Source organism: Sitodiplosis mosellana, unplaced genomic scaffold (genome assembly GCF_009176505.1).
Source record: "Sitodiplosis mosellana isolate CC-2019 unplaced genomic scaffold, AAFC_SMos_1.0 Smas_scaffold_6226, whole genome shotgun sequence".
In the NCBI taxonomy this organism is placed as follows: Eukaryota; Metazoa; Arthropoda; class Insecta; order Diptera; family Cecidomyiidae; genus Sitodiplosis; species Sitodiplosis mosellana.
This window is the reverse complement of record NW_022601467.1, coordinates 17,148,147-17,169,347: the sequence shown is the minus strand read 5'-3', so window position 1 is coordinate 17,169,347 and position 21,201 is coordinate 17,148,147. Positions and strand designations below refer to the sequence as shown.

The following is a 21,201-nucleotide window of genomic DNA, read 5'->3' as shown; positions in this document are numbered from 1 at the left end:
GATCGTTTTCGTTTTGTGGTTCGGAACTGTGATGATGATGGCGACGATGTCTGTGTCTATTTCTTCGGCCTCTTGACGATGAACCATGTGAATTATCTTCGTTCACCACATCAACTGTTGGTATAACGACCGTTGGTGCAGCTGGAACAACAGGGCTTTTAACACCGGAAATGGCTTCTTCATACGTGGGCAAACCATCGTTTGATTGACCTTTTACACCACCTTCTGTTGATACATATCCGGGATTTGTGAAATTTGACGGTGTCGAACGATGCACATCGATTGTATACACTGATGATGACTGATTTGCACCACCTAATTTAGAATAACAATTTGTGTAAACATTTTTTTTTCTCTCAGATTAACAACAAAACAAAAACAGCAACACAACACTAAACAAAATAAAAAGTGATAATCGATACGAACCGCATGAAATGCCCGCTTCGTTGGGATACATATCGGCAAAGTTGTCATTGTTACCGCGCACATTTCGAATACAATTCCGTATTTGAAGCTGTGGATACAGAGAAGCAGACGGACTTGGTTCATTAGTTGATTCGGTTTCTTTGGTATCGCATTGTTCTGGTTTTGCTTTTGAATTGCCCATTTTTATTTTGGTTTTCTTTTGTTCTTTCTCGGATTCGGATTATTGTTTATGTGTGTCAAACACAATATTTTAATGACAATTCTAATTGCGATTGTGGAATGAACGGGTAATATTTGTGTGGTTCATTAAAATGACACAGTAAATTAAACACAAATTTTTCTTTGGATGTTTTCTTCCTCAAACAGAACGAACTAAACACACTTGTTCGAAGAAGAAAAAAAAACAGATTCGTTTTCGGAGACGGGCAGAAGTAAAACAATCTGTATAATATAACAATTCGAACGCTACTAACTTGTTTTGACGAAAATAGTTGTGGAAACTACACGTAATAATCAAGTTTGCGTTGCTGGGCTATATTGAGTGGAATGCTTTTTGACGTTGCGTCGAAGATGATTTCAACACGACAGTGCTATTGTGTGACGCAGAGAGAAAAATTCGCAAACAAAGTCCAATGGTAATAACAATACAATCACTGAGCTTAAGATATGCACAGAATAATATATACGTGGATATGGTCGGGGCGTTCGGAAGTTGATCATAACATTTTTTTTTACCAGCAAAAATGAGAAATAAAAGCCAATGTGAATGGCACACGTAATTGCTTTGCTTTGCTTGCCTGCCTGCCCATTCTTAATTTAATCAGATGAAGAGAAGGAGATCTGTTGACTACTATGATGCAAAGCATATTCATTCATAGTGTTGAATTGGCGAGGCCCATTGACTGACGTGGTCTTAACTATATATTAATAGCATCAACACATAAAATCAGAAGCATGGAATCACTTAACATTGACAATTTGAATCATTCGAACCGAAGCAGAGAGCAAAGCAACGATCGAGACGCATAAACGAGAGTGAGAAATTATTTTGTTTCTATTGTCAACGACCTTGAAATTGGAACATTTTCTTACATACATCTAATGGAGACGGAGAAAAAAAATTTAATAAACTAAAATCTGTGTCACGTATGATCGCACGTAATTTACAATAAGCTACTTAACTATATATATATATATATATATTATATTTTTAGATCGTTTTTCGTGTGAGTGTTGTCATCGTTGTGTTAAATAGCCGCAGCCAGTAATTGCAGCATGACCACAGCACTTTTTGCATATGAGCAGGAGAAACAGAGACAAATGCACCAGAATCATGCATGATGAATGTGAAGTGCGTGCAAGTGCAATTCGTGTGATCGTTTTCTGATAGCGCTCGAAAAACAAATGAAACAAATTGATGATCTTTTCGCAACGTAAACAATTTCAACAGCAGGTAGCAAATACGTGATGAGGATCAGTGGTTTATATTTACAATCAACGGTCGTATCTTATCATTTGTGTTGTTTAATTTACTTGATTTCGTTGATAATCACTCATCTGCTTGGAGTAAATGAACCATAATCGATTTAACGAATCTGTTTTTTTTTTGTAAAATGGAGACCAGCGTTGTTTTAAGTTGTGATTTTCAAACCAAACCAAATCACTACAACTATTTGCAATTTCTCAAAAGGATTTTGTTGGCCGGTTAGAAGTCACTGATAGAGCCAACTGTAATTCGGTGGCCTCTTCATTGACTCGGTTTCATATAGATAACGCGTTGTTTATATGGCACACCGTCGTATGATAAAATTGAAATCAGAAAAACAAGTTTAATTTTGAATGGAATAATGGCATATGCGCATAGGTATAGAGCACACAAATAGATGAACAGAAGACGAAAAAAAAAACCACCAGAAAAACACTTTGTTTTGGCCACATATGGAATGTGAATTGAATAGAAGCATTTTTTTGTTATTTGTCATCTCGAATCCAATGAGAAAATGAATCACAATTCACGCCAGACAATAGCACCAAATTTGATTGTGCAATTACAATAGAATGGTTGATTTTTTTCCACTCTATCGAAAAAAACACAAAAAAGTTTTTTTTTAGAGGTTTATTCACATACCGCAGAGAAGACAAGGAAAAAAATGATAATGACGACCCACGCATAGGTGCCAGCATCCATGAATTGATCCATTGTGTGTATAATATTTTCACTTTCTTTATTCAAATTAAACAATTTTTTTTTTCGTTTTTCTCTCTTTTCAAATTGATTAATTTTTCTCTCTCTATATTTTCACTGAAAGCTCACAATTTTTGAATGATTTCCGAATAATTTGGGCAAAAATACATTATTTTGCACTCACAGAAAACAAAAACACGGAATTATCGAAAACAATTTTCGATTGTAGCCTAAGATTTGTGTGGAATCGTTGACTTTGAATTGACTATTAATATCTCGGCACGTAATGGATTGATCCCACTAAATTCAAAATATCACAGTTGACAGAATGCAATGGAATGTAATTTTAATTGCCGCTGCTGTTGCTGATGCGACCAACTCGATTGACTTTCGTTATTTGCCCAATATCGAACAATAAATTGCAATCGCCATCGATAATACGTTGATTAAATGCGCCCAAACACACAAACCAACGGTTTTGTACGTTTGCTGGCCAATTCTGGGATGTTGAGCTCACCGCAGTAGTCTCGTTGTCGTTGTCGACGCTCGTTTTTCCTCTTTCAGTATAAACAGAAGAAAAAAACCGAGTGTCTTTTGTGTTTTTGGGTCGCCGTTGCTTTTGGGCTGTCACCATTCATGCCATTCACACTTGCATATTACTTAATCGTTGTGCTTTTTTTTCTTCTTCTTTCTGTTGATGTTGCTGTTGTTATGCTTCTCGTTATATTCAAATCAATGAAATCGAAATCGAAATCGAAACAAGTCTTAATAATATTTTGTAACTGTGCTGTTCGCTGTAGTGTTTGTTGCTGAGCCCAACCACGCACACACGATTCGTCTATAAGCACAAAGCGGCGGAGACTGAGAGATACCTAGTTCATGTGAACATTTTTTTTTTCTTCAAACCATCGTCGGCCAACGTGATGATGATAAACAACGCTTGGAACATGTATACACTTCTTTTTTGCGCGCCACTCTTTTGTTCATGTGTCTGTGTTCGTGTATATTAATCGCGCCCCCTTTTTTTGCTTTTAATTAATTCAGACGAGGTTAATTTGTTTCTTTCACCAAATCACAAGAGGAAAACGTGCACTACTTTGACCAATTGTATTCAATGTGTGATTTAAATCGCGTAACAAGAAATGGTAGCCAGCCGACACAAGAAAAAAGAGCGGCGATTTGAATAGCATTCACGAATCAAATAGTTGGAATGAAGATTGACTCCGTGGCGACGATCGTGTAACGTTCTCAATCAAATATTATCACAAACTGGTACAAACACCCGAAACTGTGCGAATGAATTTCCGACACATCATAAAGAATTCATTAACGTACATTTGATAATTTTACTCGTTTTTTGTGCTGCTGCTGCTCAAATAAAGTGTTTGCAACACCTGCTGCCGCACTCAAACCGATTCTGACTTTGAATATTTATTCCACAAACTCAGTTCTATTACCATATAATAGATTGTTGTTGTAGCATTTTTTTTGCTGTTCGTTACTTCTAAATTCAATGTCTTTTTTCTGTCGTAATTCGTTTGTGTATTTTCAATGTGTATAAGATAAAGTCGAGTAAATACTGAGTCGCGCGCTAGGTTCGTAAAAATATATATCAATTGTACCACAAAGGAAAAATGCTACAATGATAAAATTCAGTGGCGAGTGAGTCAAAAAAAGTGTGCAAATATGAAAAAGGGGATAATAGCGAAAAGATACGGCGATAATAAGTGTGCAGAAAAAAAACAGGCGTTTCATACGATGAATCGAGCACAGACAATAGGAAAAGGAATTAAATAATTTCTGGCATATTGTACAATACCGTAGCGTCGTAAAAACCATAGCGTCCAAAACACATTTCATGCATATATTAAGGTCTGTTTTTTTTGTCAAAGTTCTGGTGGTGTTGTTTGTTGAGAGTACGGCGCGCGCGGGGCAGAAATAAATAGTTCACCTGCACACAGGTTGATGTGTATTGTTCGTCACAGCCGTTTATATTGCGATATTATGAAACACACTCGAATCCAATTGGAGTCTGAATGTGAGCTCACAAAATACCCGTAGCGACATCTCTCCGAAATTGGCCGCTTCAATCGAACACTCGCACGCACACACACACACTAACACACTAGTTGTTTTCGTCTACCCATAAAGTCCAATGTAACTTGTTAAGTCAAAACAATTTGACGTTGACTTTAATTGATATCCATACGGAAATTCGGGTGTCTCTCACTGTTGAATTTTATCACTACAAAAGGAAACCTACATAACAGATGCGTTCTAGGCTGTGTATAACCAGCATAAAAACACAACAGGTGCAACCAAATAAATAAGATAACAGTGAATAAAATCGAGCAAACATTCGAACACCCAGAAGATTTTTGAGAAAGTATAGAAATTGTGTTGTGTTGTGTTTTATTGCGAGTCTCTATCGTTTTGCCGATCGAAATGTCATCGCGTAAAAGAAGTGGTTCGGGCTCAAAAAGGCCTAAAGAAAAAGTGGTGTATATTTATGAAATGATTTTGCGCACGGATTTTAAAGAGCCAACCAAAGCGAATCCCGAATTTTGGCATGAATTCTTCTTACTGCAACCGAATGTGGAAAGTCTGGAAAATGAGATAACCAAATTGTCGTGTGAACAAATAATTGCGCTCAAAGGCAATATCAATTCGCTGTTTGGCCGATGCATTGAAATGCTAGACTCAGGTAAATTATTTGTTTGGTTTTCTTTTATGCGTCGTACAATTTAAACTAAGTCACCCGTCCCAATTGAAACAAACATTTAAAAAAAAAATTCTAACCATTGAAATAGATCATCCGAAGCGCGTTTGTAACAGTTTACAAACCTTATGTGCCCTTTTCTATGCGGTTTACAAATGGCATGCCACCGAAACGAGTTACATCAGCACCATATTCGATTTTGATGAAGTCGAAGATAAAATGAAAACATTGATTACGAAATGCAACAATCTCATGATATCCGATGTCGCCGAAACACCACGTCTTATGTGCTTGAAACTACTTTTGGTACGTAATCGATACAATTAATAATGTAAACCGTGAATGTCCTCTGATGAGTGTAATGTGACGATTTACCGTGATTTCAATTTATTTTTTCGATGACAACCATAGGTATTAGTCACCGGCTGCAACAATGTTAGCCAAAACATTTTATTGGAATACATTATGCTAAACAGTCAGTTGTTTGAATCTTGTGTACGCCTATTGTCCGATCCAACGCTACGTCAATTACATGGACATGATGTTGTCATACTCTTAACGCTACTCGTCAACTATCGGAAAAGTGAAAGCGCCAATCCGTATATCGTGCAACTATCCATTCTCGCCGATGAGCTTGCATTGAATGGGTAAATATTTGATGCAGCAAAATACCAAAGAAAAAATGGACGAATAAAACGATTGATTTCAAATGAATTTTCTTTTTTTTTCTATTTTTAGCTATGGTCAGATGATTTCAACGTCTCTTATTGATTTTTGTCGTCAATATACACAGAACCTAACCGAAATGCATTCGTCGTCGTGGCTATCGTCATTGTCAAATATTGTGGGTAATATGTTTGTATCAGATGAGGACTGTGATCGTGTACAGCAGATACGTGCCAATAATGCGTTACTGCTGGCGCTGTACGAAGCCGTTCATTTGAATCGAAATTTCATCACGACACTATCGCATACACACGAAACATCTAGCCCACCCTCACCAAGCAATACGTTGAATGCAAACCAGCCCGTGCCCGATTTGGCATCCGCTCCAGCAACGCCAACCGCACTCGACGTCACATCACAATATCCAACCAACTTGCTTGTGGCTATGTTTCAATATTGGTTGGTTGCATTTGCACTGAACAAACCGATTTTGTTGACAGAAATTGGAAAATTGAATTGGTTCTCTTTTTTTTATCCACAGTTCAATCGTGATGCAGGACAACAAAAACGAATCAAGTGCAGCCAATTTGAAGTTATGCTTCCTCATTTTGACATGCATTTCAGAGGATCAATATGCCAATTCTATGATGCATGACAGTAATCTAACATACAAAGTGCTGTTACATCGTGCACCAATGCGACATCGTAAATTGGCACAAGTAAGATATTTAAAAAGAGACAATGCCAAATTCTTGCTGTGTACTCACCTTTGATCCTAGCTAGTTAAAACCATCATTGAATCGATATGTCTAAACGATTTGCAATTTTCCAATCCAATCAATCAATAGGATCGTTTGTCGAAATCCCAGCCACTTGCCGCTATTCTATTGGATTTACTCGTGGAATTTATCGTGTCACACCTCATGAAAAAGTTTCCAATCGAATTGTATTTGTTATCGGTTGGCGTGATCCATCGCATTTTATGCTATCAAAAACGGTATCGTGTGCGACTCATTTATCCGTGGAAGGATATGTGGGCGGCTCTAATCAGTTTGCTAAAATTCTTAGTCAATCAAGAGCCGAATTTGATAAAGAAATGCAACATATTCCATTTAGCCATTCAAATCATCAACATTTTCAACCTGTTTATCACATACGGCGACACATTCTTGGCCACAACAAACAGCTACGACGAACTTTACTATGAACTGAATCGTGAAGAGAAAGCATTTACCGAACTCCATGCCATGGGTAGGTGTCTACCGAAAACCAATCATTTTCTGAAAATGACTTCATCTCAACAAATAAAAATAATTTTACGTCTGTTCGAAATGATAAATTTGTTTGTGTTTTTCACCCATACAGTGCTTCGATTTTCATTGATGTCTGACTGTGAGTACAAGGAAGATGTACTGAAACTGATGAATTCCTTGGTAAACATTCTGGCAATTGTAAAGCATTTTCAAAATAAAATCAAAGACTGGCTGGCTTGTCAGGGTCTGTCGACGCCAACCGAAGAACAAGTACTCGAAGTGGTTCGCAAAAATTATGATCTAACATTAAAACTGCAAGACTCACTGGATCATTACGAACGCTATAATGAACGGCCAAAGCATGTGCAATTCTTTACGAATATGGTGCGTGAAGTTGTGATTGACACACGAAAACAAGTGTATGCAAGCATCAAAGAAGTCGTTCATACGCCACAGATTTGTGCGGCGACCACTACATCATCACCCACAACCCCAGCACCAATCAACACATCCAATTCACTCAGTTCGAACAACAGTACTAGTACGACACCAATATCATCGATAGCGCCCGTCTAAAAGTCGACACAAACTGAACTGTTTTCGAGGCTTTTTTACGAACAAACATTTACAATCATGCAGAGAGCATTTTTATCATTTTTTTTTAAGAATTTGACTTTTCTTATTTTAATATAGTTTTTTTTTTGGACGAAAGAAAGCTTAATTGAATGTTATTATAATAGTTATTGATCAATATGTATCTCGATATAATGGACCAAGTTTAGTTAACATTAGAAGGTTGAAGTAAAAAATGAAAACGACATGAAGAAGACGAAATTGAAATACTATCATGTGTTTAACACTCATTTCCAGAAATAAATATCATTGAATTTCAACCGAGCGTTCTAATTTTTCCCTGGATGGTGGGGCTTTATCTTTGAATGAAAGACCAAATTGTTTTTTGTTGCATTTATTCTATCATTTACTTTTATTTTTAATTAGTAATAATTTATTACTAGTAGTAATAGTCAAAGGAAATCCGTTTGTTGTTGTCATTATTCTTTGCTTAAACTTCAATTACTTGTAATTTTTGTGTGTGTTTGTTTTGTTATTATGTTTTTTAAATGACACATACACCAAATTGCTGCACAATTACAATACGCCCTATATAAATATACATGTTTTAATGTAATATGGAATTTTACGTGCCGTCCAACCATATGATTGTTAGATGTACGCGTTGTTCTTCTCTTTTTTTTCACTTCTTTGTATGTTTCATTCATTTTTCACATTCTATTTCTTTCATAATAATAATTTAAATTCATCTTCATCATCATAATGGATGCACCTACTTACATTCATAAAGATTTGTTGTTTGGGATACACAAAATGTTTATTGGAATTGTTTTTCGCCGTTTTGGTTTCTCTTTTTCTCTTCTTCTTCTTCATTTTTTTTTCTCTCGATGATTATTTCGACGACCAAAGGAAAATGATCGAAGTTTTGGAACGTTTTTTGGCCATTATTTTAAAAATAGCCTTTTCCAAAAAGCCTTCTTTTGCAGGTAGGTCCTTTCTTCACATTTTATTTGCAACAAATTATGGAGTTTCAGGGGAATTTCCATTTGCCCTTCGATCGCCTTCAATTCTTTTGGATTTTTTTCTTCCATTCACAATCGATTCAATAATTACCTGAACACATATACGGGAACGTTTAAGTAAGCTAAAATGCAGCGCCGTACATTTGATCATTGAAATTTAGGTGTTTTATTTCTCACACGCTTCACATAACCGAGCTGCTCAGTTCAATCTTTGCTGGCGTTTTTTTTTTCTTTTACTTATATTACACATTTACTAATTTGGTTTCTTCAATGATAAAATGGATAATGTTTTTTTTTGATGTACGACAAATAATCAAGCAACATGAATGGAGAAACCAAGAATTTGGGGTCATGTTCATTGTAAACTTGTCAAAAAATGGTGATTTTTGTTGCTGTTGTTGTTGTATGTCTTCGTTTTTTTCGTTTAAAGTAAAGCAGTTTAGTTTTTGATCAGGCTCTTTTGCTTTTTTTAATTCACTTTTTTGATTTTGTTTGATCACACCAAGACGTTTTATTTTGGACACGTAAAAATGTGCAATGACAATACAAAACGGTTGTCATTGGAAAAATCAACGAAAAATTACGAGAAAAAAAAATGGTTATCTTTGGACAAAATGGAATAGAATTAAAGAAAAAATAACTTCGACGAGGATGAAGAAGGCCATGGTATGGTTTGTGGTGAATAAAAAATGATAAAATTATAAGCATTCATTTGTTCTAAACATTAAACGTGGAATGCTCTCGAAATGAAATAAATCACATATGCAGACGAACACTACGAAATGAAATCAACAAAAATCGGAAAAAATGTTTTCGTGTTTTTTTTTTGGTATTTTTCGGGAATAAGTAGCACAAGATAGACTTGATTGGGTGTTTTTTTTTTGAAGGAAAATCGGTAGACTGTGGGGAAGAAATTGGTTACATTCAACGACTCAACAAGGGTGCTTATGCGAAACAATTGACTCTCTCTTCATTTTTCTAAATTTCTGTCTCTTTCACTTTTTTTCTATTGATAATGCATGCGATAAAAAAGCGACACAACAATGGGAGGGTATAAAAACCAAAGAAAATGCAACGGAATCCATATCGTGATGGATGTGAGTGTGTGTATGTGTGTGTGTGTGTGTGTGTGTGTGTGTGTGGGCGGGAGAGGAATGGAGAGGTGATGAAGGGTAGGACCAAAGTAAAAACAAATGTTCTTTTTTCAGGTGTGCATTATTATTGGCGCAAGATTTTGTACAAGAAAAATATAATTACACATATACTAATTGCTTTTCGCATTCATGTTCTTCATCTTTTTTTTCCGTGTTTTGAATTGACTCTTTTAAGTCAAATGACAACTTAAGCAAAATAAACTAAAAAAAGAATGATGTATTTTATTGTTTTCTTTTTCGAAAAAAAAATTTGTTGACGTGGAATTTGTTTATTTTCATTGCCTATTCAATATATATCCAGAACGAACAATCGGATTTTTGTTTAACCAATCATTCACAATGAGGAGAATTAATAACAATTCGCTGATGCACAAGAAATGATAAAAAAAAGTGTTAGGTGAAATCATAACTAGGCGAGACATAACGACACATAATATAACGATTTTATCGCTCGTGCTTCATTAATCATTTGAAATTGTGATGGATCTGTGTGCTGGTTGCACGATCGAAAGATGCACATTATTTAAAACACGTGCACTTTTATGCCACATTGCACACATTTTGAGGCATCAACATGAAAATAAATGGGCCGAAATGCGAATTTTTTTTCATTTCAGTAAAATTTCAAATGTAATGATGTCGTTTGCTTTTAAATTCAATTAGAAAAAGTGTGGATTTCTAAGTAGTGTTTAAGTATGCATTTGTTTCATTAAATTTAGAATTATATTGAAAATGTCTATTTCGCAAGTTCCACACCTAAAGCAATCGATAGATTCGTTTATGTGTATATATATATAATTTCATTGTTTTTTTGTTCTCTTCCATCATCTGCTTCCTTCATTTTAATTCATTTTCCTCAATGCTGTTGGTTTTTTATTCATTATTTTACGAGAAATATAAAATAAGTTTACTATATATATATATATAAATGGTAATTGATTATCTCCCTATTAATAATTTGTTTTTTTTGTGCATGTTTCTTCATTTCTTCATTCATTACGTAGCGAATGCGTTCGCATTGATTCACATCTTTATTTATAATAATGGTTAGATCTGTTGTTGTTGTTGTTTGCATTGGTTACTCGTTTTGTTTTTGTGTTTCGAATGTTTTACCCATCGTGTGTGTGTGTGTGTGTTTGGAGAGTCTTGGATGTAGACAGATTTTTTATTCTTTTTCCTAAATTTTTTGATATCTTTTATTTTGGGCATCACGCACAGACAACAAAAATTGTTTATGCTTGGTCGATGGTCATAAAACGAAAATCCAATTTCGTCCGCAGTCTTTATTTAATTTCTTCATATATTTTTTAGTTTGTTTGTTTGTTTTTGTTGTTGTTAAATGTGTATTTTCTTTTGTTATCTTGTTTAAATATGTGTGTTAGTTTGATGAAACATTTCCCACTGATTACCAATTCAATTTTAATGTTTTTCTTTTCCTTTTCCATTTCCATTCATCATAATAATATGTTACCTAGTCATTTCTAGCAATTGTATTCTTACTCAAATGATCATCATTACATCGGGGGATTGGGAACAACATTTAGAAGAATTTTTTTTTGTCGCATTTGTATTTATTTATTTTTTTAGGTTTTTTTTTTGTTAGTTTGTTTGTTCTAATACATTCATAATTTACGAGCTCTATCGCTTACGATATATAATAATTAAATTTTGGTAAGAATTAAGTTTAAAGAAGAGGAAAAAAAGGGTTTCGGATACGTGTTGAAACGTCAAAATAATTAGTTCTACAGTACAGTTCGAATGATGCCTCATACACGGCATCACCCGCTTTGTCACTTGAATGTGAACTCACGACAACGATGGCGATGCACTGATCATTCAAACTGCTGCGTTTAATGTTGTTGATCCTATGGCATGGCGGTGTGAAGTTGAGAAGAAGACGTTTTTCCGTTTGTTTGATAAATTCGCGATATTCCGTGATCATTTCCACAATTTTCATTTGATAACATTGTGTTGCAAACAAATCAATTGTAATGCTAATTTCGGATGATTCTATCTCTGACTGACTCATTGTTTTTTTTTTCAAAAGTGCTACATTATTCCGAACAAAAATTTTCAGAAAATGGAAATAAGTTTTATGTGTTTGTGTGTAAAAGTAGCGATTTTTTGATTCATTTTTTTTTCTCTCTCTCAAAATTCTATTGTACAATTATTTTATCGATTTTCTTCGTTTTTGTGTGTGGTGTGTGTTCGTTAGTCTGGAATTGTTTCATCTTTTCTCTCTACAAATTGGTTAAATCCCATTTGATAGTCTATGTTCTTTTTTCTCCGTTAAAATCTATTTCAGAAAGAAATTTGTCAATGCCTAACACGAAAGAAAATACATTAGGAATAAAAAGAATTAAAAAAAAAACTAAATTAACTAACAACAACAAATGTTTTGTGTGTGTGTGTGTTTGTGTGTAATTCCCTTAAAAGTGATTTTCATCAGATGCGCGCTCACGCTCACGCACGATGCATATATGTTGTACAAAAAGAGAAGATCTGTTTGTTTACTTTTCTTCTGTTACTATCCTTGCTTTTTTACGATTACTTTCAATAAACATCGACGAAAAAAAAAATTGTTCTGCACATACTTGATTTCTTTTTCTATTCTCACCGTCTCTCATTTGTTTTTAGTCACTATCGAACTATTTATTAACTTAGATAATTTCTGCTTCTCCACTCGGTCGTTTACTAATTTAAATAAGCTTAGCAATTGTATACGTATAATTAATCTGAGAAATTGTTAAATTCTACGCTTTGTATCTTCTTTTTAATTATAAATTTTTTGTGTTGACATGATTCAATCCATTTTTTTGTTGTTGTTTGTTGATTTCCCATGTTTTTTGTTTGTTTGTTTGTTATCTTCACAATTATATTTACAAAAATAAGCGAATTCCCTTATTGAATAAAAAAACGAATTAATTTTCTTTTTTCTTCATTTATCGTACAAAACACACATTTCTGTTTAAAATATAAATTGATTAAAACGAACTAAAGAAAAGTATTCTGTAATCATCACATATTTCTTGTTTTTTTTTCTCTCTCTTTCTCTCTTTCATTACTTTAAATACAATATAATTACTTCAGTTGCTTGCTATTAATTTATTGATTAATAATGTTGTTGTTGTTAATGTTAAACTTTTTTTAAATTTAGATCTTTATGTTTAAAATTGTGTCCATTTTTCTATGGCGTTCGCTTTGTTAAAATTGTTTTTGTTTGTATCTTTACTTTTGTCCGAGAAAAAACAGTGTTTGTTTCTTCACAATTTTCTTCGATTGTTTGTAAACTGTATGAATGTTCATTTGTGCACTCGATAGCACTCGATTTTCCGTTCATGCATCTCACTTTCACTTGTCATAATACAGAACAGATTACATTCTGTCCTTGGATTTAGGTTTTCCGTTTTAAATTCAATTTCATTGTTTTTTTTTTTTTTTTGTTCAAATAATGATGGAAGTCACTGTTGTTTTGGATGTGTTTGTGGGTCGATGCGCCTAACTTTTCTTTGTCTAAATTACATTTCTCCTCCTCTCCATTTTGTCAAGGGTCTGGCCAAAATGTCGACTGATGTGTTGAAGCGCTATCATGGTTTCTTTTTCGTTTCGTCGAACTTTTTTCGTAGTGAATCACTTGTGGTTTTATCCTCTAATTATTTAGTTGGTCCGGGTGGAAATGGATTTATAACGGCAACGGCTGCTTGTTGCGGTGTCAATACGGCAGCTGTAAGAAACAAACAAACAGAGAGACACATTTAGTTTAGTTGTATTTTATTATCATCGAGCATATTGTGTGTAATTGAATAGAAATTTTAAATTTTTAAATGTTTTGGCTTTGGTTTGAATTTTGTAAAGGTCGATGTCGGAATTAACGTGAGCACGCGCGTGTGTCTGTTAGTACCGTTCGCTTCAATTTCGTGCAATCGAATTCCAGAGCCGTGATTGGGTGTTAGCGTTTTTTTTATCCGACCGACTCAGCGGTTGTAAGTGAGCTGCGTCGACAATGTCTTTGAATTCATCATAGGTTTTGGTTGAATTGACTGCTCGTAATTTTGCATCGTTTTGTAATTGGCTCAATGTATTGGCTTTGACGAGATCATAGCAAAAGTGTTCAACTTGTCGAATATCGTCGGCGGTTAAACGCGTTTTATTTAGACGTTCGCACAATTGTTCGTCAGCCATTTCTTTAATTTTTTTTTTCTTGGTGAACGCTTTTGGAGAAATTGCGACGTCGAAATGCAAAGCAATAATTCTAGGTAACTTATAGTATCGATTAGACAAATAGAGTTGAGCCCGTTGCTAGGCAAAACTGTTTTTGTTTTCTTCAAATAATGATTGAATTGTCAACAACAATAATTAAGAAATTGATGTTTGCTGCTCCATTGTGCACTTTGATTGTTGTCGTTGAACATTTAAATTTAATACATAATTTTTACGGAAACATACAAAGAGAGTAATATTAACCTGTTTGAAATTTTTCCGTTACTCTCTTCCAATTAATATATGGTTTTTCAATCTAAAAAGATTAAACAGTCAATATGGCACATCATATTTGGTTTTTTGTTTTGTTTGGTTTTATAAAGGAGAATTCCGAAAATAAAATGAACAAAAAGGAATGAAAAAAAAAAAATTATGGAAATCAAAGCATTAATGGATTGATAATTCATTTCATATTCACATACCGCTATACGCTGCTGGATACATGGGATAGCCCAAACCAACGCCAACATGGGTCTAAAGAAATGAAATAAAACGCAAATGCAATGGATTAGCCATCGAGTTTTCACACAATAGACACAATGGCACCAAAGTGTTTTTGGGGTTTTCTTTTCTTTTTTCCCAACGAAATTATGAATTTGAAGCAAAATAGAAATCTAGCAATTACATGATGGTGTGTGTGAATGTGACGCATTGCTGGCGGTGGACTTCGTTCACTGCTCGATCCTTCTTTGTTTGGTGGCATATCACCAGGAGTTCCGCTTAAATTTGCTGCGAAAAAAAAAATGAATATCATTGTGAATTAGATTTTCTATATCGTTTTTAAATGGTTTCAGGTGAAACTAAGCCGTTTATACTCACTTGGCTGTGATGCATTTGATGGGCCGCTTTTTGCACCAGTCGTGGGTGGCATCGATGTTGGTGGTGTTTGCAAATTGGCATGCCCTACGCACAAAAAAATTATTTAAAATATTTGCAATTGATTTATCGTCATCGAATTGCATTACCTGGCATTGGTCCACTGGCTGGATTCATGCTATTCGGATTCATGCTATTCGGTGGCTGTTGTGCTGATTGCTGCGAAACAGGCGGTTGCGACGCTGGATGTTGTGATTGACTGAAACATTCAATTGTTTAAATTATTCAGTTTGTGAATCAAAGAAGCACACAAACGTTGATATGTCTTACTTGTTGGCATTAATACTGGTTGGACTCTTCAGCGCACGTTCGCTCAACTCATGGATTTTGTGGGTATTATAGTATTGAGCGGCTTGATGTTGCAGGATGTCAAGTGCTTTAGAACTTGTGTTTCGTGACAAATCTTCAGGTGCATGGAATCGTGACATTTGCAAATGATATGGAGATGAATTGTACGGGACCATCATATTTCGATACATCGACGGCTCAAAACCGAATGGGCCGGGGCTCATGTATGGTGGATGAATCGCATAGAATTGCGATGTTGGAGGTGGCGGTGGCCCTTGTGATTCAAATGTTGGTTTCTGGCCAATGTCCTGCTTCGCTTTCGGCGGATCTTTTTCCTCATTCTTGGAATCTTTTGACGCTTGCTTCTGCTGCTGAGGCGTGCTATGGCCAGAACTTTTTAAATTTTTTGGCTGCGAATGATGCTCTTTTTCTCGTTCACGATCTCGCTCACGTTCACGGTCACGGTCGCGGTCACGGTCTCGGTCACGGTCTCGGTCACGGTCTCGGTCACGGTCTCGGTCACGTTCACGTTCACGGTCGCGGTCGCGGTCGCGGTCACGATGTGTTTGTCCTTGTGACGCTGGCTGCGATGGCGAATGTGGTTCCTCTTTGATATTTTGCGGCATATTGGGCATATTCGACATATTCGGTATATTCGGCATATTCGGTATATTCGGTGGCATTGGTTGGCCACCCGGTCTTCGTTGATCAGGATACATGCCGTAATATCTATTTTTGAGCGAAGAAAAAAATGATGAATCCGTTAAAATCGACGCTTCACTTCTTTGTTTAGAAAGACAACGATTTTTTACCTTCTAAGTTCTTCCTCTCGCATGTGCTGTGGCTGTGGAACGTTCAATGGTTGCCGTTGGAACATACTGGAATAAGGGCCGATTGGCGATGCATTCATATCTTTTGGATGGCCTTCGTGTGGCGGTGGAAGCGATTGGGGTTGCTTCAAATCCTTTCCAATTCCTGGCTCTGTCTTCACCATTTTGGCAGGAAGGTTCTGGCAAAAGCAAAATATGATACATTTTAGTCAATGCTGTTTGGTATGAATGCAACAAGTTGTGCCATTCATTCAAATTCGATCGATTGAATTACCTGCAATTGACTCTTAGGATTTTCGTTTGGACTAGGACTTTCTTTTAAGCGTTCTTCTTTGATCATTGGCTGTGGTGCGGGTAATTTTCCATCATCCGATACCATCGATACTGGTCCATAGTTTGGATCAATATTATATGGATATCCAGGCATATAGCTATTGTTGTTGGAAGAAAACAAATTAGTGAGTCAAATATTTCGATTTTTTTTTTCCAAGGTGGATATGAAATGATCTGGTTAAATAGCTTACTTGTATGGATAGTAGTTGCCAAGGAATTTGGCTTGTGACATAACTGGTGGTGCTCCTGGATGTGGATGCATCGATCGACTTGTTATTTCTGGCGTCGTTACTGGTGTGGTAACTGACGCTGTTACAGGTGCTACACGAATTAAGAAGAAAACATTTCGATGAGTTCAATTTCATAGGATTGAGGAAAAAAATACAGCGTACCTTTATAATCTTGAATGCTTCCTGGTATCGATGTTGGAACCGGCTGTGGTGTGCTTTGTTTTCCATTAGCATGTTCGGGCGCAGTGGCCGATGTTGCTGGTTGCGCTTGTGGAACTGTTGAAATCAAAAATCGAGCATTATTATCTAAATCACATCGAAATCGACTGAACGAATGTCATCGTGTGTCATTTGGTTCCAAATTTTGGTAAAAAGATATAAATAAGAGAAAAAAGAAAGGGGCGCTTTTCCGAAAAACAATGTCAAATGTAATAGAAAAAAATGCGTTCGTGTGTTGTGGTTTCGTGTGTGATCAAAAAAATTTTGAAGTGGTAAAAAATTTGGACAAGTGAGAAAGAGAGAATCAAATCGATAAATCCAGAATAGATTTGTAAAATGAAAGCAAAAGAAGCAAGTGCATTCCAAAACGGTTTTTTTATTTTTGTTTTTGTTTTTAATTTTGTTGTTTGTTCATTGATTTTGGTTCGTCTGTGTTTCATGCGAATTGTTGTTACATCTTATGTGAAATACTCACATTCACAGAAATGGTATATTCCATAGCCCATTTGGGACGATTGCGGAGGTAATGTTTCACCAACTTTCTTTGGCAGAATGTCGGCAGGATGCTTAACTGCTTGATTCTTATCTTTAAACATTCCTACACAATTGAGGTTTTTGTTTTGTTTGAATTCATTTTTATACATTTCACCACCCCAGTACAATTTCATGTATATATGTATGTATGTATATATAGAGAGAGAGACAAACTATGTAGCAAAAAATAGAAAAATTGCTTACCGCTCATTTCGGATTCAGCAACTGGTGTTGAATCGTCGGATATATCGCTGTAAGCCGGACTCTGTACATCGTCTCTTTCACGCGACGTATTTTCAAAGTCATTAGTGCCTTCTTTTCGTTGCTTTTTCTGTGTTTTCACCATTGAAACGGGCTGCGGGCCTGGTGTCGATGCTGCAAGAGGAAAATTTCGATTAAAAAATATGCTCTCTTCTAGTTAACGTCTCGTTCATTCGTTACCTTTTGCTTGACCCTCGCTCTTGGGCGTTTGTATGGAATTATTATTCGCGGGATGAGGTTGACCAACTAATGGCAATGCGATCGGTGGTTCAGATGTCACACTTGGGCTCGTTTGATTTGATTCCTGTATCGCTGAGGCAGGCGCCGAACTGGGCTTTGTTTCAAGTGAAGGTGTTGGTGTTCGCGATCTCTGCACCGATGCCGGAGTACTGGCCGGTGTTGTTGTTGTGGTTGCTGCAGTTGTTGGCTCAGCAGCTCCACTGGCAGCATCATTTGTTTGCTCGGGTTGCGCAGGTGGTGGCGTTGGTGTTATATCGCTGAACCCTACAATTTTGAAAATAGAAAATTTGTTAGATTTGAACACTTTCTATGGCTGATTAAAAAATGCGGAACTCTTTTCGAGGAGAAGAAAGAAGCACATACCAGATGCTACGATCGATTCGAACGAAGACAACGAGGATCGTGACGATGGTAATGGTGACGAATGAATAGCCGCTGCATGCTTTGGAAGTGGCGGAGGCGATTCGGGCAACTGTTGCGAATCACGTGGAGATTCGGGCAATTGTTGTGAATCCTCATCCATCGAACCGGCTCCATGAGCATGACTCTGATGATATTTCAAACCATTGGCGTGCTTATACTTTTTGCTACAGTCTAAAAAACAACAACGATAAAAAACATTAAATTCTCGTTCTAAATTGAACACAAAATAATCATGGTTACCTTGTTCAGGGCATTCTAACAAAATAGGCGAGATCGCACAAGGTGTAGTGGTTTTCACTTTCTTCGGAATCTGCACATTTAAATCAGACTGCAACGAAAGAAGAAGAAAAATGGTTTTACATTGCGATTCATTGAAAATGAAATGAATACGGGCTTTGGAATGAATATGCTTACATTTGTGGCACTTCCACTATTACTGCCATTGCTGTCGCTTCCGTTAAACGATGGCGGTGGACTGTCGTCTTTTGACTTTCGCTTTTCAGCTCGACGCGCTGTTCAATTGTAAATTCCATTTCCATTAATAATTCGTGCCTACAAAATCATTCATGTGAAAGAGACGGCAAAAGACTTACCGTTTGTCGGAAGAAAACTGTCTGGTGGAGAGGCTGTGATCGAACTAATGTTTGTTGAATTAATACCCACGTTTGACGCAGTAATGGTTGTCGTTGTGTTGGTTGTATTTGTTGTGGAGCTGGTTGACGTTCGCGCAGCTCGTGCTTTTGCGCTTGCATTTCGCAGTTTGCTGTGCACCTATTTTAATTGCAAAATGGAAAAAAGAATCGAGGTTTATTTTCACGCACAAAATCAATTACACGTCATATGCAGTGCAATGGAAATGAATGTTAAACTTGATGTCAAGTATTTGAGAGCTCTGTCTCTCTGGATGCATGCATTGCAAATTGAAAAAAATTATGTGTTACACAGGACTCACAGAGCTTCGGGTTTCAGTAAAGTTACTAAGATCATTAGTCGGCTGTTGTGCAGCACTTCTACCGCGTTTAGCTCGTCCTTTCGGAGTTCGAGAGTCCAACTCTTCAGTTGGTGAATCACAGAATCTGAAATCGAAATTGAATTATATGAAAATTGGCTCTCGGAAATTTTCCATTGAACTCAATTGAAAAGCAAGCAAATAGAATTTACCTTGGTGGTGCCCAATCGTGTTTGGTACAATCTAAAAGTGTGCCAACATAGGTTTTTCCTCGCCATGTAACATTAACAACTAATACGCCACCTTCAGTCTCATGCCATACAATTCCTTCTAGTGTAACGGATGTGCCTGGTTCGCATGGTCCCAAGCAATCTGGTTCCGTAATTGTTCCAACCGATGTTCCAACGCACACATCGACCATATCTTTTGGTTCGCATTTGATTTTCTTTGTTGGCGGTGGACTTGTGCTCTCCTCACCATTCGACAAGATTCCCATCTGGCATTGATAAAAACGGAAAATTTAATCAATTTTACTCGATCGAACATACGAAAAGTGATACGATCGATGCGCGATGCGTGTGTCATTTACCTTGCTATCGATTTGCGGTGATGCCGGAGCATTTGACAGTTTCAATGAAGACGATGACTTCGACTGCGAATTTGGTGTCGCCGAAATGTTGTTTGACTGGAAATTTAGTTGTGACTGTTGTTGAATGTGTGAAATAATTGTGGTTGAATATGACAACTGTGTTCAAAGTTCGTAGACAAGAAAAAAAAACGGTAAAGCAAAAATCCCATATTGAAATCAACATACAACTAGAATCGTTTTGATTTTTGTTTATGCAATTTTTTTCATTCAAAATGGATCTAGACTTTTTGGCCGATTTTTCATGTAAAGAATTCTTTTTAGCGTGTTGTTCAAATTCCGAATGTTTTGTTTTTTCCTTCGATGAAAATGTATTTGAAACTTACCTTTCCGTCGATTTGAGGTGGTCCCGGTACATTCGGTGTCTTTGACGATGATATCGAACCGGGCAGGTTTGTATTCGATCCAAATGCATTGGCAGAATTCAATGCCGATGAGATTACATTTGAATTGGATGTGTTACTGTAAAATGCATGATTGTCATTAGAAATTGAATGAGGGTGTAATTGAAACCGCTTGAACTGAATACTGTTTGTTTGTTTGTCTGTATTTGTGTATACATACTTTGCGCTCGCTTGTAATGGTGCCGAAGAAATGCGTTGAGATATCCCATTGTCAATTGAAGCACCTAACAAATCGTGTTCGGCCTTTGATGGTGTTGTTGCAGCAGACACCGATGTATTTAAATCATGGCAATTGTAATTGCGATCACTGTTTGAGGCCGAACTATTGTGAATGTCACTATTGTTTAGGTTGTTGCTATTGTTAACAGCCGTTGAAGAGTTGTTGCTACTTGCTTTATCACGTTGAGAATACGACGAAGTTTTATCACGAGTTTTGTCGCGTCGATGACTACTATTCGTACGCTTATTTGTCTGTGATGTATTCGGTGTTGATGTCAAGGCCGGACTAGACGGTAATTGTTGTTGTGACGACGATGAATTCGCCTGTGATTGGTTTTGATTCGATTGGGATTGCTGCAGGCCAGACGATGGCTGATTCTGCTGCTGTTGCAGGGAAATCTTTTTGTTTCCCGATCCCAAATTTGAAGTATTTAAACTGCAGGCGAGAGAGAGAGAGAGAGAGAGAGAGAGAGAGAGAGAGAGAGAGAGAG

The 21,201-nt window shown here is 36.4% G+C and overlaps 3 protein-coding genes across 53 annotated transcripts in view; 1 reads left to right on the top strand and 2 right to left on the bottom strand.

Annotated features, from left to right (window-relative positions):
* Positions 1-3,675: 3,675 nt before the first annotated feature.
* LOC129577775 (armadillo-like helical domain-containing protein 3) lies at positions 3,676-8,142 on the top strand. 2 transcript variants are annotated; one of them, XM_055465345.1, is made up of 7 exons: positions 3,676-5,315; positions 5,422-5,636; positions 5,742-5,977; positions 6,069-6,455; positions 6,538-6,715; positions 6,845-7,247; positions 7,362-8,142. In XM_055465345.1, exons 1-7 carry the CDS (start codon positions 5,057-5,059, stop codon positions 7,823-7,825), a joined length of 2,142 nt encoding a protein of 713 aa, XP_055321320.1. In that variant the 5' UTR covers positions 3,676-5,056; the 3' UTR covers positions 7,826-8,142. The 2 variants fall into 2 exon arrangements, with proteins under 2 accessions (XP_055321320.1, XP_055321319.1); XM_055465344.1 differs by having other exon boundaries at positions 4,264-5,315; positions 6,845-8,142.
* A 1,898-nt stretch (positions 8,143-10,040) lies between these two features.
* The window catches only part of LOC129577767 (serine-rich adhesin for platelets), a 116,874-nt gene continuing 105,713 nt past the window's right edge, over positions 10,041-21,201 (bottom strand). For 14 of the 50 annotated variants that reach the window (XM_055465326.1, XM_055465331.1, XM_055465329.1 and 11 more), the window contains 21 exons: positions 20,652-21,146; positions 20,414-20,549; positions 20,031-20,126; positions 19,654-19,937; positions 19,445-19,568; positions 19,086-19,263; positions 18,907-19,004; positions 18,733-18,820; positions 18,433-18,663; positions 18,010-18,333; positions 17,773-17,943; positions 16,978-17,091; positions 16,777-16,906; positions 16,527-16,683; positions 16,235-16,431; positions 15,405-16,151; positions 15,224-15,333; positions 15,078-15,161; positions 14,884-14,987; positions 14,681-14,732; positions 10,041-13,722 (listed from right to left, as the gene is read on the bottom strand). In XM_055465326.1, coding sequence (XP_055321301.1) covers positions 13,652-13,722; positions 14,681-14,732; positions 14,884-14,987; positions 15,078-15,161; positions 15,224-15,333; positions 15,405-16,151; positions 16,235-16,431; positions 16,527-16,683; positions 16,777-16,906; positions 16,978-17,091; positions 17,773-17,943; positions 18,010-18,333; positions 18,433-18,663; positions 18,733-18,820; positions 18,907-19,004; positions 19,086-19,263; positions 19,445-19,568; positions 19,654-19,937; positions 20,031-20,126; positions 20,414-20,549; positions 20,652-21,146 — 3,991 coding nt within the window. In that variant the 3' untranslated portion in view covers positions 10,041-13,651. Of the gene's footprint in view, positions 13,723-14,462; positions 14,515-14,680; positions 14,733-14,883; positions 14,988-15,077; positions 15,162-15,223; positions 15,334-15,404; positions 16,152-16,234; positions 16,432-16,526; positions 16,684-16,776; positions 16,907-16,977; positions 17,092-17,509; positions 17,633-17,772; positions 17,944-18,009; positions 18,334-18,432; positions 18,664-18,732; positions 18,821-18,906; positions 19,005-19,085; positions 19,264-19,444; positions 19,569-19,653; positions 19,938-20,030; positions 20,187-20,413; positions 20,550-20,651; positions 21,147-21,201 lie in introns of all 50 variants that reach the window. The other 36 variants (XM_055465294.1, XM_055465289.1, XM_055465290.1 and 33 more) reach the window with 6 other exon arrangements.
* Positions 13,748-14,434, bottom strand: LOC129577779 (coiled-coil domain-containing protein 103). Its single transcript, XM_055465349.1, has one exon. The coding sequence runs from the start codon at positions 14,178-14,180 to the stop codon at positions 13,908-13,910; it is 273 nt and encodes a 90-aa protein (XP_055321324.1). The 5' UTR covers positions 14,181-14,434; the 3' UTR covers positions 13,748-13,907.

Coding starts and splice junctions, on each gene's coding strand:
- LOC129577779 (XM_055465349.1), bottom strand. CDS start 14,180: ATGGCTGACGAACAATTGTGCGAACGTCTAAATAAAACGCGTTTAACC.
- LOC129577775 (XM_055465344.1), top strand. CDS start 5,057: ATGTCATCGCGTAAAAGAAGTGGTTCGGGCTCAAAAAGGCCTAAAGAA. Junction 5,978..6,068: donor GATGAGCTTGCATTGAATGG/GTAAATATTTGA, acceptor TTCTATTTTTAG/CTATGGTCAGATGATTTCAA. Junction 6,716..6,844: donor GACATCGTAAATTGGCACAA/GTAAGATATTTA, acceptor ATCAATCAATAG/GATCGTTTGTCGAAATCCCA.